The sequence below is a fragment of the Notolepis coatsorum genome (assembly GCF_963971535.1).
Source record: "Notolepis coatsorum genome assembly, chromosome: 8".
Lineage (NCBI taxonomy): Eukaryota > Metazoa > Chordata > Actinopteri > Aulopiformes > Paralepididae > Notolepis > Notolepis coatsorum.
Window position 1 is genome coordinate 53,391,722 of NC_140172.1, and position 19,727 is coordinate 53,411,448.

Genomic DNA, 19,727 nt, shown 5'->3' on the forward strand with positions numbered 1-19,727 from the left:
AGCCGAAGGCAATGCTGAGACTGGGATTCGATACCGGAGTCTCTTGCATTGGTGACGAGCGCAATCTCCGCTACGCCACCCAGCCGTCTATGGATAAACAATTTTAAAGAATTCCCCATCTACAAGTCAGACTCTGTTACAGTGTATGAGAATATGCCATTATACCACTATTGGTTAATACAACACAGGTGCATTGATTATTCATGGCACATGACAGTGCTTTTCAAAACACATGGAATAGAGCCAAGTAAAAAAAATTAATACAAGTGCTTGGGACTTGTATTTTGAAGAGCAGGGGCACTATCACATGCCAGCAATAATCAACACAGCTGTGTTGTATTGACATGGAGCTGACAACTTCATTGTACTGCTATATAACACAATTGTATTCTTGACTTTATTTCACACACACTAATCACTTCCCTTTACAGCCACACTGTTAAAACTGATGTATGCAGTACTACATCTATTGAAAGTGAAAGTCTACTGTTGGTCGCTGTCATTCTGTCCCTGTGAAATGCACAAGTTCTGTGATTATTGTGCCATATGTGTTAGAGACATATGGAGATAGAGAGATAAAAAAAATACAAGTTATCGGCTCAGCAATAACTGGTGCAGCCAACTTAATAAAGAAAGTTATCCTCACCTGTAGAACACTTTGAATCTATTGATTGCAAAGCATCAAATACAGCTGACTGTGAAAAGGGTTGAAAGGAGAAATGTGAAGGGACGCCCACAGGGTACAAACAATCAGAATCAGCAGGACAATGTCCATTATAGTTCCTATTAAATAAATGACAAGCCTCTGCAAAATGCCTATTGAAGGCAACACAAATTGCACTCTGCTCAGAGATCACACAGACTTTGGGTCCTTGAAAAGCGCTATACAAAATGAATGAATGAATGAATTATTATTATTATTATTATCAACTTTAATATGAGAGGGTAAAGAATTAGATGATTTTATTTTGTTCATATTCACTGCACTCCGGATTAGAGTATGATTTTGTAATCAACTCCAGATAGTAATCAGTTTTAGATTTTCTTACAACTGCAGTACATTTGTTCATAATTTGCCTAAAAGAAAGCCAATGTTGAGGGTCTCCAGAACACCTAGCCCGAGACCATGCAACATTTCTGTCTTTAATTAGGGTTGACAATTCCTGAGAAAACCAGGGTATTTGTTATGATTCAAGGTAGGAATTTTGAGTCCAATAGTAGAAAGAAAGAAGGAGGCAGAGATGGTGTTGCTCTTCTCAAAATATGTGTTATTTTATTATCAGAAACACTAGAGCAAGATAATGGAAGGAGAAAGCATAATGTAGCCAGGCTACAAATGAGAGATAATTAAGGAAAGAGAAAACCGTTCTCACGACAGAGCAAATGTTTTAACAAAATATAATAACAAATTCGGACCAGGGCCCTGTTCCTCGTACCTGGCCAACTGAGTTAGCCGGATCATTTTCAGGATAACTTGACATCTTTCAGTTCCCAGACGTGCGATTGTCTAAATCACTATGGCAACAGATCAGAAAGTTTGAACCTGGTCCAGCGCAGGGTTAAGTTCAGTTAGCTGGATAAACTGGCCACGCCCTCGCAAAAAAATGCCAGCTCTCCTCACAGATCCCATTATACCATTCTGAATTATGTTTTTGTGCTTTGTTTTTCTAGAGGGGGCTTTTGAAATGTAAAATAATAAACCTAAAATTCTGATAATAAATCATATTCATTCTATGGATTTACTTTTTCCTAAATAATGCATGTCATACTTATACGGATACGGCGCTCGTGAGTCGCGACAAACACTATGTGGTTATTTTAATAATGGAGCATTGCAAATGTGAATCCTGCGGGGATATTTTTTATGAATGAAACCTATCGGGCGTTTGGCTCTGATTAATTTCATATTCTTCGCTGTGGATGTATTTGCTTAACGGAGTGCCCGAATTGTGTTTCATTCAAGCATAAATTGAAGCGTCTTTATGCGTGGATTGTGGAAATGAATTACGAGGAATCTGAATCTGTGGATTGTTGAATTGTATCACTGTCACTCACACGTTGTTGTGATATTGTAACTGGGATAAAAATGTCTGAGGAGATACGCTGTTTGACGGATTTGATGACGTGGACGTGAGTTGAGAAATTGAATGAGCCTTTGACGTTTTGATGAATGAATTTGAGAAAATGCATTTATCTGTTCAAGCACTGTTATCTGATGATGAACATGAGTGTCACTGGTATAAACCAAAGGTTAATCAATTCAATGCATGTATGGATGATGTTCAAAAGAGATCAATAGTGAAACTGTATAGCCTCCCTCCAAGCCTCTCTGACACGTTATTTCGGGGGTCGCGCCTTGAAAACTTTGGGAACCATGTATTTATATATAAAGTACATGATACCTAAGCCGAGCGCATACAGTACAGATATCCTCATAAGTATCTATTAATGCGTATCAATTAGATACTCTTTGGGCTTGTTTTTATCTACTTATTTTTTTTATTTATTTTTTTATTATCTTTTTCCCCCTCCTTTTTCCTCCGATTTTCTCCCATCCCAATGTTAGTCGTTATGCCAATTCCCAATCCCCTTCCTGGTCGCTGCGCACTTACCCCCCACAGTCGGTCTGGGAGAGTGGAGGCTATCACATGCTTCTTCCGACAGACGTCTAGCCAATCAACCGCTTCTTTTCACCTGGCAGCGCGGATTCTCACTGAGAGGGTGTAACGTGTGAAAGGATCACACTACCCCCCTTAGATCGTATCCGCGCTGAGCAGGCGCCCCGACCGAACTGTAGGAGTCGCTGTTTACAGCGACCCGGACGCGTGTATCAGTTCCGCAACGGATTTAGTTGGATTTCGGTTTCCGGGTTCGCCTGATTGGCCGCGACGGCCACGTGACTGCGAATCAGAGCAATATTGTCGCGCCATCTTCTGAGTGAAGACGCGCTGCTGTTTAATCACTTTTCCCACTTCAATGACAGAGCTGCTGTTTAATGCTCACTTTTCCCACTTCAATGACAGAGCTTCGATGCATTAAATGAGAGAAAGACTTTCGTCTTGTTTACATCAGGGTCCCCCATTTTCAATTCATCATAACATATATGACATACAGATAGACAGTACTGCTACATCTATACATTTATGACATATCAGATTTGCAAATACAGTACTGTTTGTGATACAAAAGTGTCCAGAAAAGGAGTGTATATACATTTGGCGTAGAAACTGTACATTGGAGTGTAACCGAGTGGATTTGAACCTGGGACCATAGGATCCACAGGCGACCGCACTAACCAGCTAAGCTAAAGGTTCAGACCCGTTAGCAGGTGCCGGTTGACTGCCACCGAATCAGAATCAGAAAGGTCCTTATTTTGCCAAGTAGTTTGCACATACAAGGAATGTGTTTTGGTCGTTCGGTGCGACATTAACAGACAGACAGACAATTAAGGTATAATAAAATAAAAAGGTAGGATACAATAAAATGGAATATAAACTAAATTAAGATTGAAGTACAATAGAATATAATAATAATTATTAAATAAAATAGGCCAGGGCTGTACAATTGTGCACAATGTGGTCGACTATATACACTAATTAGAATAAAAATAACAATACAGTGGGATGTAATATTTAACAGGGCTGTGCAATTGTGCAGTATTGTGCATCAGTTCATTCTAAAATGAAACCATTGTTTTACGACACAGACTCACTCAACACAATCATGTTGTTGGTATCACTTCTGTTTTGTTGACATGCCGATAACATACAGCAGGTGTTTAATAAGTACGTTTTATTTCTAACGCACATTTAAAACAACTGTATTGCACCAACGTGCTGTACATATAAATGGCACTATAATAAAACACAGTAAAAACAAATGTGACAATACTGAAAAATACACAACATAAAACAGGGTAGGTGTGAGATCAGACTAATCCAGGCGAAAAAAATAGCCCAGTTTAAAAGGCCAGAGCCTATTTTCCAGTTTATTCTGTAAGTAATATATATATTTTTTTTCAAATAATAGCTTTATAGAGTACATACTGTGGATTACTGTACTGTCACTGTGCCACCAAATACATGTATTTTCTAGTAGAATGTCTGTGCTTTTGTGAGCTTGACAGACAAATTATGTCAGCAGTAGCACAAACACAAAGTTTGTTTAAGATGAGACAGCACCCCCAAAATTGCCTTTTTGCGACGATATTGAGATTTTGTTATATTTTGCTTCCTAAACATGTCTTCTATGAAACTAGTGACAATAAAATGTCAATAACACACATTTAGTTGTTTATTTGACTTCATTTTGCCCTGATTGCATCCATAAATGTGCACATATTTAATGGGGAAGTGCCTCATTTGCATATATAAACATAAAATTCAGGAAACTTGCAATATATTTTTTCTTAGTTTATATGTACATAACAAACTGGGAACGTTTCATAGTGATATCTATTCAATAATTGTTTTGCCTATTAGAGGGTACTACACTTACTACACTGTTTGTAGCCTGTGTGTAGTTCTGTTCAGTTCAATAACATCATTATTATTATTCAGTTATCAGGCATGTGTTTAGGTTGTCTATTACTAATGGTTTGATTGGGTGTTGTTTGTAAATAGCTGTTTCAAATACAAATGTATGGCATTTTACAATACAAAACGTTGAGGTCGTTTTCTGAAAAACTAGTTTTTATGCATTTTACTTACACACAAAGAGTTGGAACTACCTACACACACCAAACTTTCCACATTTCTTCCCATCCATATTATGCTTCTTTCTATAGAAAGTTTTGTTGATATATATCATTCATAGCCAGGTTTATAGTACATTTTATACCAAAACTAGGTGATACTGTACTGTCTACTGTCATCGTTTTTTTTTTATGACAGTAGACAGTATTTCCTGATGTATGGGCTGATAAGAGGACATAGCCACAAAGTCTTTCTATACAAAGTTTCGTTTTGAATGTATCAACAAAATGAAACCAAGTTTTTGAATCTGGCATTATCCATTTTGGTGATGCGAGTATTGGCGATACATGCAAATATGTGCATATTTAATGGTGGAAGTGCCTCATTTCATTGCATATATAAACATAAAATTCAGAAAACTTGTAATATATTTTTTCTTAGTTTATATGTACATAACAAACTGGGAACGTTTCATAGTGATATCTATGTCTATAAATATTTTGGGGTGCTGTCCCCCCTTAAAATAAATAATAATAATAACAATAAAAACTTTCAAATAGCATAATTTCTTCAAAATGTACACTTTATTGTCAAAACAGTACAAAAAAAAGTCTGTATTTACAACATCGCTATGACCTTCTCATCTTACCCCCTTTGGTTTCACGGCTGACCTGATGATTTGAAAAGGAACAAAACGCATGAGAACACGACGGCGCAGCAGATGCACAAAAATGTTGGCCTCCTGGTTTCAGCGCCAGTTTTTATCATAATATGCCCAAAGTCGAAAGAGTCATCCGCTCCCGACAGTTTGTAGGGGAAAAAAACAATGGGAGTTGCTTTTGCACCGTGGGGGTAGTGTCTCACACGCAGCTTTTTGTGGCGCACCAGAATTGAGAATATTCACACAGCAGCCATTTTGCTCTTATTTCACACCCAGGTAGGGATTTCTTTCCACCTTGTTCCCCACCCGTGAAAAGAAATCCCAACCTGAGCATGACATAAGAGATAAAAGGCTGCCTTGTGGACATGGTCAATAGCAGAGAGGCCCACTACTAATATATAAACTCAACAGATGTAATGGACGGATGATGTAATGTTTTTAGGGTTGAGATGAATGGCTGGCTGATATACTAGTAGCCTATACTAGAAATACCCGTCAGACAGTTCAGTATACTAGAAATACCGTCAGACAGTTAATCAAAATCCAGCCTCCATCCATCCAAGTTTCCAGAACAAAAGCACAACATTTCCTTGGCTCATTGATAAAAGGACAATATTGCAATTCACATATTTTATATGTATTTAACATACCAGTGAAATAACTAAGTCATAATTATCGGTCGTCTTGAGTTGTACAGAGGGTTGTATGTTTTTTGGAACAAGACAATAAAACATGGCAACTGTCAAAACTGTCAACCACTTCTTATGTCTCTCACACAATCCTTTCCACTGCTTGAACCTGTGTACCTTGCCTGAAAAAACCATCGTCTTCAACTTGGGTTATCCTTCAGACCCTTCAAAGAGAAATAATACAGCAAACACATACAGTACACACACACAGACGCTGTACTGCCTTCTTCATCTCCATGTAACTCACCTACCGTACAGTACCTTTTCAACACTTATATGATGGCAACTAAAGAAGGCTTTCATTAAAAACAAAAAAGATCTACCTTGCAAGCATGCTGTAGTGCAGCTATCCTGGTAGCTTTCACAACAGACATAAATAGATCCAAAACAAAGACATTCACACCTGGCGTATTTTGAGTGAACCAATGAACCAATGTAATGAGGAAACTGAAACATGAGATCTAGCCTACTTCTAACTGCATAGTGTTATACTATATGGCACATGGGGGGGGGGGGGGGGGGGGGGGGGGGGGGGGGGGGGCCACTTAAAATACTCAAATGTGGAGAGGTGAATTATTCTAGTTTTCTATCCTAAACACACTCTGAGATCCACAGATTAGTGTCATAAACCAAGGCTATCAATGTAACATGAAAGAGATGAAGAGGGTAAAATATATCGACATATGATTCATTAGGAACATGTTTGCACATTCCTGACAACATTAGCTTTTCAGATCTAAGTTTGGAACTTAAATAATGTGAAAAAAACAAAAAAAACAGAAACCCTTGTGAAATAACGCTTAAAGGAGCAACACCGATTTATTCTGCACATAATCTCGCACATATCCCTAGACTCTAAACTGTTTTGCACACATTTAATTTGACAGGCAGCTATTGAGAGTTAATGCAGTTGAATATGTCCTCTCATGATCAGAGGACACTCAATTCTTGTGTTGTGTTAATTTCCCGAATTTCCCTCCCTTCCGTAAATAATTTGGCGATCTCGAAAATGATTGGACAGGGTTGTAGCCAATGAGTGTGGGTTTCCAATGATACCCGACCTGGGGATGTATGAATCAGGGATCTAGGTGAAAAGTTATGAGCGAAAACAGGAAGAGAAAAAACGCAGAATGAATTGAAGTCTATGAGAAAACTGAGCTTTTCTTTTGTACACAGTTTACCAAAATCACTCCTAATCACTCATTTCTGAACGGACATTTTCCGAATGAAATTTGGACATGTACTACATAAGACTTCAGGCTATGGATCTCGGGAGTTTTTTAAGCCATATGAATTTCTGGGGAAATACTACTTCTGGACTACTAACTACTACAGAAAAACTTGAGTAACAAGTTACTCTACAAGTTCAGACCTATGTTACTCTATTCCATTAGCACTAAAAGTGATCTTTCTTTATTGTATCATAAACTTCAGAATGTTATCTTTCAAAAGAGACCAGGCTTATGCATGTGCTATATATAGTATTTTGGTTTGCAAAAAAGGTATGCAGTCCTCAAAAACGAAAACAAAAATGGCCACTTTTCTGCCCGCATGTTAAGAGGTTTTAACTCTCAATAACTGTCAAACTAAATGAATGTGTGCAAAACAGTTTAGAGCATTGGGAGATATGTGTGAGATTATGTGCAAAATAAATTTGTGTTGTTTCCTGGTGAAGTGACCCGGAGGAAAAATAAACAACAGCTACATTTTGAATGCAGAATGAGTAGAGCAAATGCAAAAATCAGTAAAACCTACACAGACACAATCCAAAAGCCAACTGGTGGGTGTATTCTAGCACTCGGTCAGTCGAGTTCAAATCTAAATCTACATAACTGTAATTTCAGACGTATGTCATCATATGTTTCACAATGATGTAAATGAATAACTCTCAACATATCCAACTCCTTATCTCCATCAAGCTGTCGTTGACTAACATTTTCACATCAAACGATCAATTTGCCCCAACTGTTCAAAACAATTTAAAAATAAAAAATATATATCTAAGAAATTTTTTCTGTGGCACAATGGTCACCATTTGCAAAGGCTCAATAGCATCAATAACGATTCAGTGACAGCGTGGAACTAATAACTAGTATGGCAGGTTTGGCTTTCCTTTTTTTTGCTTCCTTACACATGCCTTTGAAAGCGTACAGTGATTTAAAAAAAATATTTTACCAGCAGAAAAACGAATGAGAACGGAGAAAAAAAAAAGGAAATACTAAAAAGAGAACCATAACTCCACCACACAGCATCACAGAGCGCAAAACAACAACAACGGCAACATCAACAACAACAAAAACAAACAGCATTCACCAGGAACACAAAACATACATGAAAAACAGAAACAAAAACAAACGGCAGTCGTATTACAGACTACACTCACATGTAAAGTGAGACAGTGGGCTGTCGGCAAGACCTTTTCTTTTTGGAACGTTGCTCTGTGATTGTGTGCCTGGTCCTGTGACGTGTGATGGGGGGTGTTGGTGAACAATCAGAGGTCTTCATTTTTGGTGCGTCAAGGCCTCTTCCAACTGCCTCTTCCCTGGAAAGAAACACAAAATGTTAGCCCATTTAACACAATCACAATATATATTTATGCTGTAAAGGTAAAGTTTAACATGGACCATGGCTTTTCATAAGCATTGTGATTTAATTAACTGGTTATGTGTCTTTAACGGTGACAATGGCTTTTCCAAAGCATTGTGACGTATGTATTTATTTTTTATCTATCTTATGTAAAGCATCTTGAATCGTCCTTGCATGAAATGTGCTATATAAATAAACTTGACTTGACATCATTAGCATATCACAGATGCCAGATGGAAATCCCAAAAGAAAGTAAACCTTTCAAAACCTTTCTGAACATTTCTCCTGTGTGCTGCAGCTTTGTAATCTTTGGGTTTATGCCAACGGATCTGAACAGTGTTTCCTCTGCTCTGGCACCAGGAGATGTGCTCATCGCTTCTTCGAGCACAAGGCAAACTTGCAGTTTGCAGTCAAAATGTGAAAATTCTGTCTCAGTTCTGATGTGGTCTATTCCTGACGCCATGTAGATGAGTCTAGAGTCACACCACACTGCGTACAACATGTTGTTTACTCCAATCTATCATAAGAAACGATGGCTAAGTTTGGTTCCATCATCTCTCATCTAATGCTGATTTGGTGCTACATAGGACAATTTTTTAGGCTGTCATAAATATAATCTTCAACAACTACTTAATCACATTAGGTGGTAAGTAAGCCTATATTTCCCCCCCGCTGGTCGGGAAAAGGTATATGCTCTAGGCTCTATTACCCATACTGTTACCCATACTGTATGAACTCTGAACTATGTTGCCTATACACTGTAATCATAACTACAGTACCTACCTTAAACTATAATCTATCCATATAACTCATAGCACATGTACATTACACAATAATGCTGTATATACTATCTATATATTCATATTTACCATATACATATCCACATATGTCTGAATATACAGTAACTGCATATAATCCTTTTTACATACCTGTATAATATTATTATATATAGCGTCATTCACTGGAAGTAGGTGTGCCAGTGTAGCCTAGTTCCCAACAGTCACGAAATACACTCCAAATACAACTCCAAAACTTTCCTGTAAACATGTTGTGACCTGTGTATTTACCACGTGGAGAAATACAAATAAACAAATTTAAATTTTTGTTTAAAATAATTTTTGCCAAACCACTGCTGCCTGGGCAGAGTGATTTCATCACCTCAAAAGCCCTGTTTTTATATAATAAAAAGTGCTCAAATAGCGGTCGAAATACTTTATTGAAGTTATTGATCTAGTGAGAAACAGAGGCTCGGCCAAGTAGACAGCTCTAGCGACAAAGAATAAAATATAATTTAACATTCATAATTTAACATGTTTAGCATGACTTCATTGAAATGTGGGAGTTTGTAGGGCTTCTGTTGCAAAAATATGAAGAACAAGAACACATGCACGCCCATGTCTACGTGCGCGCCCACACCCACACACCAGCTCATCATGGATTGTGGGCCAACGTCAACTGATGCTGTCAAAAAGGATTCGCTGATCAGTCGAATCCATTGGTCATCAGGGCTCCCCATGTGTTCTTACTATTTATTGTTCACGGGAATCCATTGATTGTGATGGGATGTTGTGTTTCTTTTTCAAAAGCCAAGAGTAAAGACCCTAACCCTATCAAAACAGCAGTCAAAGTGTATATTTTCAGCACTACGTTTGTTTACCAATGACCTTAAGTGTCATTGGTGAAATATGAGCTTATAAAAGGAGCTTCTACCCCCAGGCCATCAGGATGCTCAATGAACAATGAACAATAAAAGACCATCAAATACACCCACAACACACACATCCACACGCACACACTCACTTTAAATAAACAACACACTGTAGCACCCACTTTACCCACTTTTAGACACTAACACACTTTATATTTATTGCACCACACCACCACAAGGTGGCACCACAAGCTAAGCTATACCTCACCATTCTACACTGTATTGTATAGAAGATGACTGTATAGACTGTACAGAAGTATAGACTGTACATATACTGTATATATGTATATTGAACTTTTTTGTTTTGTTTAAACTTGTTTACGTACTTGACTTTCTATTTTATACTTATATTATACTATTTTATACTATCTTGTTATTTTATCTAGCACTCTCAGGAGCAAAACAGAAAGAAGCATTTCATGCAAAAGTATTCTGTATTTCTGTATGACAACTAATAAAGAAACTTGAAACTTAAAAATCTCCGAAAAAGGATGATTTAGACACGAAGACAGAATGCCGTCATGAAATCGTTGTAGTCCTAAGAAAGAGGAGACCCAGTCTACATTTCATAAAACTACACTACCCAGCTCACACCAGCCGCAGACAAACGACGTGATATTACAAATATCTGATCTGTCTGCTCCATCTGTATTATAATTTCCTTTTTGTCTTGGTGTGTCCAACTTGTATACTGTTTTGTTTTTCTTCAATAAAAGAAAAATTGGATCATGAAAAAAAAATTATCTACAAAATAACTAGGGTTTTCTTTCCCCATGACTCCCAGGGATACACTAACAAAAACAAGACATCCATAGCTATTCCCTTCATAAGTATACCAGTCATTTATAACCAGGCTGTATACTACAACCTTTTGCTTACAATTTCATTAGAAATGGAAACGTAGGGAAAATAGCATTGTTTTACATATTTGTATTAAGTATAAAAAAAAAATCAGTCACGCATATGTTTCATTCAAGTACAAAATATAGTGATTATGGAACAATACTCAGTATCATGTATGGAATGGTATGGTGTTCTGAGCATTATGGTCACACTCTGCCATTCATACCTTCTTCGTCCCCCGACCGCAGCCCCGCTGTCTCTAGGCCTCCTGCTTGTGATTGTTCTCCTCCAGAGTCTTCTCCTCCTCACATGTCCCCACCTCCTTCTCTCCTGTCTTCCAGCTTCCTTGTCTGAGAATCACATTGAGGCCACTCTTCAGTCAAGCAACACTTACTCACACAGTTTTTGTGTAACTATAGTGCAATACAGATTTGTTTGTGTGTGTGTGTGGAGGGGGGGTAAATCGATGCAATGGCACATATCAGGGGTGACAGTGGCTCAGTAGGTTGGCTGGTCCGGCTCCTGTCCTTGAGCAAGACACTTAACCCCTAACTGCTCCCCATGAGCGGGTTGACACTAGGCCTGTCTCGATAATTACTATATTGACTTATTGTACTATATGAACATGATTATTTTGCGGGCCTCGATATTGCCGTTTACATGTGTATATGTAACCAACAGGCGGGGCTTAGTGGCAGTTCTTACCACATCCACACACAGAGTGGACAGCATGCAACAGTGAACCAGCCAGGGGACATGTAGAGATAACGTGGTACTACAGGCCAATAGGTGTTTTTCCTGATGACTGCACAATTCCAGCAAGAAAGTTTGGAAGAATTAATGGCCTTGGTTTCAAAGCCGCATTCCACAGCTCTGGTGTGGGAACATTTTGGGTTTAACCCTTTCACTACCACACTACCAAATGGTTAACACTTTCACTGCGACAATACAGAAGGTTAACCCTTTCACTGCCACACTACCAAATGGTTAACCCTTTCACTGCGACAATACAGAAGATTAAGACGAATGAGAGAAGACTTCCCATTAATAACGTGAACAAGCCGGTGTGTCAACTGATTGACCATTTCATTCTCCTCCATTGGGCGAATATTTTCAAGTGCTGAAAAGCAGTCAGGAGAGGGGCTCAGTGTCAGCATGAGAATGTGTGAGTGAAAGGATGAATGTGAGGCATACGTTGTATAAGTGCTTTCGATAAAAAGTGTTATATAAATGCAGTCCATTAACCATTTACAGACCAGTACATTTACATTACATTTTACATTTAGCTGACGCTTTTATCCAAAGCGACTTACAAGTTCTGTACGACAAGTCATCAGGAAGGGTACAACTCTATCAGCTGAGTAACAATGTTCATCAAAGTGTTGCATGCTACAGTGTAGGTTAGTTTATTAGGACAAGTGCATGACAGTAAGGTTAGTTAGGGTTAGATTTTTTTATTTTATTATTTCAGATAATGGTTAAAGAAGTGCGTCTTTAGTCGACGGCGAAAGATTGGATCTACAATACTGGCCTGTAGGTTCATAATCAAACCTTAAAACCTAAATGCGAGGTCTCGCTGTCAGCGTGTGTTTTTTGCTGATGTTGTGGGACCTGTGCATACTATGCGTTTATGTGCATGTGTGGGTGGGTGCGTGCGTCTGTGTGTACCTCGACTTCTTCATGTAGATCCAGTAGGCCAGTCCAACCACAGCAGCAGCTATGATGAGTCCTACCACAATGCCCACTATGAGCTTAGCTTGGTCCCCACCGTCCTCCTGAGCTGCTGGAAGACAGAGAATAACACTCAGCCCATTAGCCTGGTGGTTCCGTGGTACGTGTTACTGTCTCAACAGTAACAGACAGTAGGACATACACACACACACACACACACACACACACACACACACACTATGAGATGGTATGAGAATGTACAAGGAGACATGCTATTGTCTACGTGTGTCAAGGGATGACATATATACTGTATACACGGGCCGGGTGGGTGGTTTGGAGTGGGATGAGTTTGTTTTGTGTGTGATAACAAGTACCAGCTTGCACTGCTATATCCCACTACTAGACCACACAGCTGGCACCTCACTGCTCTATTCAATGTTCTTTTTTTTGGGTGGGGGGAGGGGTCATCGCAGGCCCTTATCCATAGACTACAAAGTCATAAAATGCTTCACAGGAACAATAGGTCTTACCTTTTTCTCCCTTTGTTTCTTCCTTAAATACTGAAATAAAACATAATAAAATCAGAAATAATATAAATGAAAGTCAAAGAAAAATAATATTGTATTAACTATGTATGTTAGTTATAACATAATAATAATAATAATAATAATGATAATAATAATAATAATAATAAAATGACAACCAAAAAAAGTTCAACCAAAAAAGATCCCTAGTTACAGTTGCCAGAAAACCTTAAAATAAACAATGACATAAAATCTAATAAATGTTTTCTGCTTGTGCCTCATGATAGGCAAGTTCAACCTTAGTAGTGGGAAAGTGCACCAGCTTTCAGAGCATGGCTGTGTGAGTGGGTTTCTTAGATTAGAGGTTGGAAACCAGAAGTAAGATCAGAACCCAGACACACAACAAACCCAGAATCCAAAACCAGGGGAGTGAAGGAGGAAGACAGACAAAGGAATCAAATATATTTAACAATACAGAGAAGGGAGGAACTACAATGATACAACATGAATGACATGGAATGATAAGCAGTTTAGTAGCATTTATGTAGCTATAGGTTTGGTAATAGCTAAGCTGGCAATATGTACAAAAGTGCTCCTCTATTATTATTGTTATTATTAATATTATAATAAGAAACAGATAAATCTATCTATCTATCTATCTATCTATCTATCTATCTATCTATCTATCTATCTATCTATCTATCTATCTATCTATCTATCTATCTATCTATCTATCTATCTATCTATCTATCTATCGATCTAGCTATCTATCTAGCTATCTATCTATCTAATCAGTCAGTCTATCTAATCAGTCTGTCTGTCTGTCTGTCTGTCTGTCTGCCTGCCTGTCTGTCTGCATGCCTGCCTGCCTGTCTGTCTGTCTTTCAGTCTGTCTGTCTGTCTGTCTGTCTGTCTATTTGTCTATCTGCCTGCCTGTCTGTCTGCCTGCCTGCCTGTCTGTCTGTCAGTCTGTATGTCTTTCTGCCTGTCTGTCTGTCTGTTTGCCTGTCTGCCTTCCTACCTGCCTGCCTGCCTGCCTGCCTGCCTGCCTGCCTGCCTGCCTGCCTGCCTGCCTGCCTGCCTGCCTGTCTGTCTTTCAGTCTGTCTGCCTGCCTGGCATCTGTCTGGCTGTGTAACTTACAGGAGGAGATGTTGATGGTCTTGACATCCTCTCCCAGCTTGTTGCTGACAGTGCAGGTGACCGTCAGGTTTGCCTTGGGCACCACGGTGAGCCTTTGGGTGGCCTTGCCCTTGATGTAGGAACCCTCCTCCTACAGAAAGTAAAATAAATAAAACATTGTAGGAATGAATGAGTTACCAGAATCATGGGAGAGAGCCTACTTAAGACTTAAGTAGATGGAGGGTTTGTGTGTAAAACTCTAGAGGTACTGTGTTAAATGTAAGAAATTACCACTGAATCATCACAGTATGAATCATAGAAAATTACCATTACAATCGCTATTTTGTTAACAGTGAGCTAACAAGATCACTGTTAAAAATGCTTAGGTAGAAGTTTCATTCAAGAAACCATACTATACCATAATCCATGCTTGAATACTTTGGATGCTTCTCATTGCTCTCTTAAAGGGATAATTCAGATGTTTAGAACGCTGTCCCTATTTCCTACTTACCAATTATGACGTTGAAATAGTTGGTAGAGTCCTTCCGTGACCCTGGCTAGTTAGTCACAAACTAATGCAGTCAATTTGAGTCAAGTTCTTGAAGTCTATGATGTAATTTTCGAGGGTAGAGCTTGGGTATTCAAATTACTTCCTAAAACGCTTCCCCTTGAGTGGAGCTTCCTATCAGCTTACAGTTGTTCAGTGACTACAATGTCTTGTGGGCAGTTGTGATATAATCAGTCAATCACTACATTTTACTTTTCTCTTGTCGTATTCCTCCTCCCAATAATTTAAGCAGCTTTAGCTCGTAGGGTAGCCTACTCTTTTCAACGGGAAAAAGAGGGGTCTGTCGGAACAACACCATTGACACCGCCCTCTGGGTGACCTTGGTCCACAACCATATGTTTTCCATTTTACAGTATGTTGTGTAAATTACTTAGGAGGTGGGCCTGTGACAGAAGGCCAAGACGGATAACGGGTGAAAAATATTTCAAATGTCAACATCAAACAGAGCTGACCCCTGAACAGGTCAACAGGTGAACTGCTGAATGTGGAGGAAAAAATGCATTTCTGCGTGTGAGGGGCCGTAGCCCCACATCACCTGACACACTCTGACATGCCATGCGAGAGCAAGGACTAAAATGAACATTTTAAAGGCCCGATCAGTGATCCAAATGTAAACAAATGGATATCCCCACCACCAGGAATAAGATATGTGTGGAGTCGTGTTTTGGCTATAAACAAACAAAACAAACAAACACGCACTAGACAACAGGAATGAGTTTCTTTAATTGCATTCGCTGGATTTTGTGTCTGGGGAAACACATTTGTGTGTATATGCGGGCTATATAATGCATTTGTATCAGGCGTTTTAGGTCTAAATGGGTTAAGGGTTTGTTAACGTTGTAACTCAACGTGTAATCAGTAAAGCTGACTAGCTTAACTTGCGTGCATCAGAAATCCTACTCATTGACAGGCTACTTCAAGACCTCCACAAGCTTCTTCCTGCTCCAGGACAGTCCAGCCTTGACTTGCTTTGGTTTTGGACTCACACTAGGCTACACGCCGATGTACACAACTGTGCAGAGTTTGTTCTCTTTTCCATGCCTCCTGTTTATAAACCACTTCGGCGCCCCATCCTTGATCTGCTTTGGTTTAGCACTTCAGACAGTACTGAGTCTTTTCTTTGTGAAGAAAAATGAAGTTTCCATCCTAGCTTTTTCTTTCTTTCTTAGTCTAGGTGCTGTGAGAAATTCTCCATAGCACCCGGGCATGTGGGTCCTTCAACTCCATCTTCACATAGCACACACGCACATGCATGCACACAAACACACACGCAAACACACGCATGCACGCACGCACACACACACACACACACACACACACACACACACACACACACACACACACACACACACACACACACACACACACACACACACACACACACACACACACACACACACACACACACACACACACACACACACACACACACACACACACCTGTGTGCCATTAACACTCCACTGGAAGATGGGTTGTGGAACTCCCTCAGCCTCGCAGGTCAGGACCTTGTGTTGACCGTCTTCTCCACGCTGCTTCGTCAGCCTGGTGATCACTGCTGTGCCTGATAGAACCATGTCACCTTGTTAGCAATATACACCATCTATAGAACCACGTCACCTTGTTAGCAATATACACCATCTATAGAACCACGTCACCTTGTTAGCAATATACACCATCTATAGAACCATGGGTAACACTTTATAATAACACTCAGTTATAAGACATTTATAAGGTATTTGTAGATAATGAACTAATCATGAACAAACCATTTATACATTCGTAAATGGTTATTAAATCATTTACATTTTCATTTACAAATTAGTTATACATTATTTATAACTCATTATCAACATTGTTTGTACTTGATTTGTTCATCATTAAATAATGTTATTATTTATTATTTATTATTTATTATACTACAATGTAGTAACACATTGTTGATGCTGGAAAAATGGTAACACATTGTTGATGCTGGAAAAATGGATATGAAAAAACGACTATACCTCCATTTATTTGTTCATGTTCAACAAATGATTTGTAAAACATTCTTAAAATATCTATAAATCATTTACCGATGTTATTGTGTGCCCTAATCTTTTTTCTTTTTCTTTTTTTTTATTCACTTTTTCTCCCATTTTTCAATTTTCTCCCATCACAATTTTTTTTCGTATCGTCCAATTCAACCCTCCCCTGTCTCAAACGCTGTTTCTTGCCTCCCACAAGCCGGCTGCAATGTGGACGAAGCCATACATAGCACGAGTCCCCTCCGATACTCGAGGTAGCAGCCGTCGCATCTTTTCACCTGCGCAGCGCGATCTTTCAGCGTCAGGGGTCTGCGCTTTGGAGGGACGCCGCCCCCGTCGCTTCTTGATTCTACTGCGCAGGCGCACCAACCGACCTGTAGGAGTCGCTGTCCACAACGTCCGATCCCCACCCATCAGTTTTCCCACCCTCTAATACTGCCAATTGTATTAGTACGGATGACCAGCCAAACTGAAAACAATGTGGAGAGCTGGGCTCGAACCCAGCGTCTCCAGCATTGGTGGTGAGTGCCTTGCCCACTGCACCACCTAGCCGCCCCTTGTGTGCCCTAATCTAAAGTGAAGACTATTCATCATTAACAAATGTCTAATAGTTTGTTTATTTGTGGACTTTTATGAATACACACAAAGCAATTACCAGACTTGTCTTTTCCTGTTTAACAAATGATTTGTTAAGACATTCATAAAACATCTATAAATCATTTGCAGATGGAATAGATTTACCAACGAAAAAGGTGTTTAGCCTGCTCATACCTTAAAAGCTTGGGGCAGCACGAATAACTTGGCTCTGCTCATGTATAACGTGTATTATGTACTGTACAATCGTCGTTTCTGTAAATGAGGGAAACCTCAGATGCTTACGATTTTAAATAAAGGTTGAAATTAAATGAAAATGTAGCTTCCATTCAAACAGACGGGAACAAACGTGAAGTCAAGTCTCACTCGCGTGATACTTTCTCTACATACTCTGGCAATACCTGGCCAGGGTACTCCTGGGTCCTAGTGTCCCCCAGGTTACACTATGTGTTATGTGTGCACATGTATTTTATATGTTAATAAATTGCATTTATCTATAGTCCTAATTCTGTCACTGTTTGATGTCACAAAGAAGGGTGGATCCGAAAGCTGTCAACATTTGTAATGTGATGAAAAAGTCAACAAATAATTAACTGTATTAGACATTTGTTAACACATTGGGCGCCGGGGGTTGTGCCCATCATTGTACCCAGTCTGCCACTGTTGAAAGCCTATGGAGATGTTTACCTTCTTTGCAGGGCTATAACTTTTTAAATGTTATTGCTATATTGACATTACTATGGCCCATTCAACATCGATTATCTATCGTTCAGGATGTGGGAACGTTAAATTTCTTCATTCATACATTGTTGTGTTAATACCGTCTAGAATATAAGTATGTTTTTAAGCTTTTCTGCTGTAATTCCAAAAACGAGAGTTATAGGCCCTGACGCATATGATCCACGTAACAAGATATCACTGCCGGAGGGATTTCCTCGACGCACCGATAGGCACTTCCGGTTTTGGTGAGAGTGTAACTCGCCCGACCATCCACCAGGCGGCGGTATTGAGGCGTTGCAATCTCATACAGGGTCCCGCTGCAGTCCGGAGGTTGGCTGGATTAATTATGAATGCCATGGCGAAAAAATGAAATATTGATCCCAAAAACGGCGCAAGTCGTTCTTGGCGTTCAACGCATGGCGGGCAAAAATGGCGTAACTCGTTCTTGGCGACCAATGTGTTAATGATGAATAGTCTTCACTTGAGATTAGGGCACATAATAACATCTGCAAATGATTTATAGATGTTTTATGAATGTCTTAACAAATAATTTGTTAAACATGAACAAATAAATGGAAGTACAGTATAGTAATTTTTTCATATCCATTTTTCAAAGCATCTACAAATGTGTTACTTACTACACATTAAATAACATTATTTAATGATGAACAAATCAAGTACAAATGTTGATAATGAGTTATAAATAATGTATAACTAATTTGTAAATGTTATACAAATATAGTTATAAATGATTTAATAATAATTTACGAATGTTTATAAATGGTTTGTTCATGATTAGTTCATTATCTACAAATACCTTATAAAGGTCTTATAACTGAGTGTTATTATAAAGTGTTACCGAAACATGCCACCTTGTTAGCAATATACACCATCTATAGAACCATGCCACCTTGTTAGCAATATACACCATCTATAGAACCACGTCACCTTGTTAGCAATATACACCATCTATAGAACCATCATCTAGTTACTGTAGACACACACACACACACACACACATACCTTCAACCAGCAGTTCGAAGGACTGGCTACGTGTGATGCCAGCCACAGAAGCCTTACACGTGTAAATTCCTGTATCTGCGTATGTTATCTGGCCAAACCTTGGTGCTTCAATTGCCTTTCCATCCTAGGAGAGAAAGGTAGAGACATAATTAAGATTAATAAACAATTACCTGTAATAAGGATTAGTGTCCTCAATCACCATTTACATTGTGAGATTTCCACATTAGTATATCATTGTAAATTCAATGCCCATACCAGGGCAGGATTACCACAGAAACATGATTAGAACAAGGAGATGGAA

General features: G+C 39.0%; 1 protein-coding gene across 2 annotated transcripts in view; it reads right to left on the reverse strand.

Moving 5' to 3' along the window:
* Positions 1-6,556: 6,556 nt before the first annotated feature.
* The window catches only part of alcama (activated leukocyte cell adhesion molecule a), a 124,023-nt gene continuing 110,852 nt past the window's right edge, over positions 6,557-19,727 (reverse strand). Inside the window, exons 10-16 of one of the 2 annotated variants that reach the window (XM_084320305.1) lie at positions 19,427-19,550; positions 16,505-16,626; positions 14,518-14,647; positions 13,383-13,412; positions 12,850-12,961; positions 11,408-11,531; positions 6,557-8,586 (exon numbers count right to left, since the gene is read on the reverse strand). In XM_084320305.1, the coding sequence (XP_084176431.1) occupies positions 11,441-11,531; positions 12,850-12,961; positions 13,383-13,412; positions 14,518-14,647; positions 16,505-16,626; positions 19,427-19,550 (609 nt within the window). In that variant the 3' untranslated portion in view covers positions 6,557-8,586; positions 11,408-11,440. Of the gene's footprint in view, positions 8,587-11,407; positions 11,532-12,849; positions 12,965-13,382; positions 13,413-14,517; positions 14,648-16,504; positions 16,627-19,426; positions 19,551-19,727 lie in introns of both variants that reach the window. The other variant, XM_084320304.1, reaches the window with a different exon arrangement.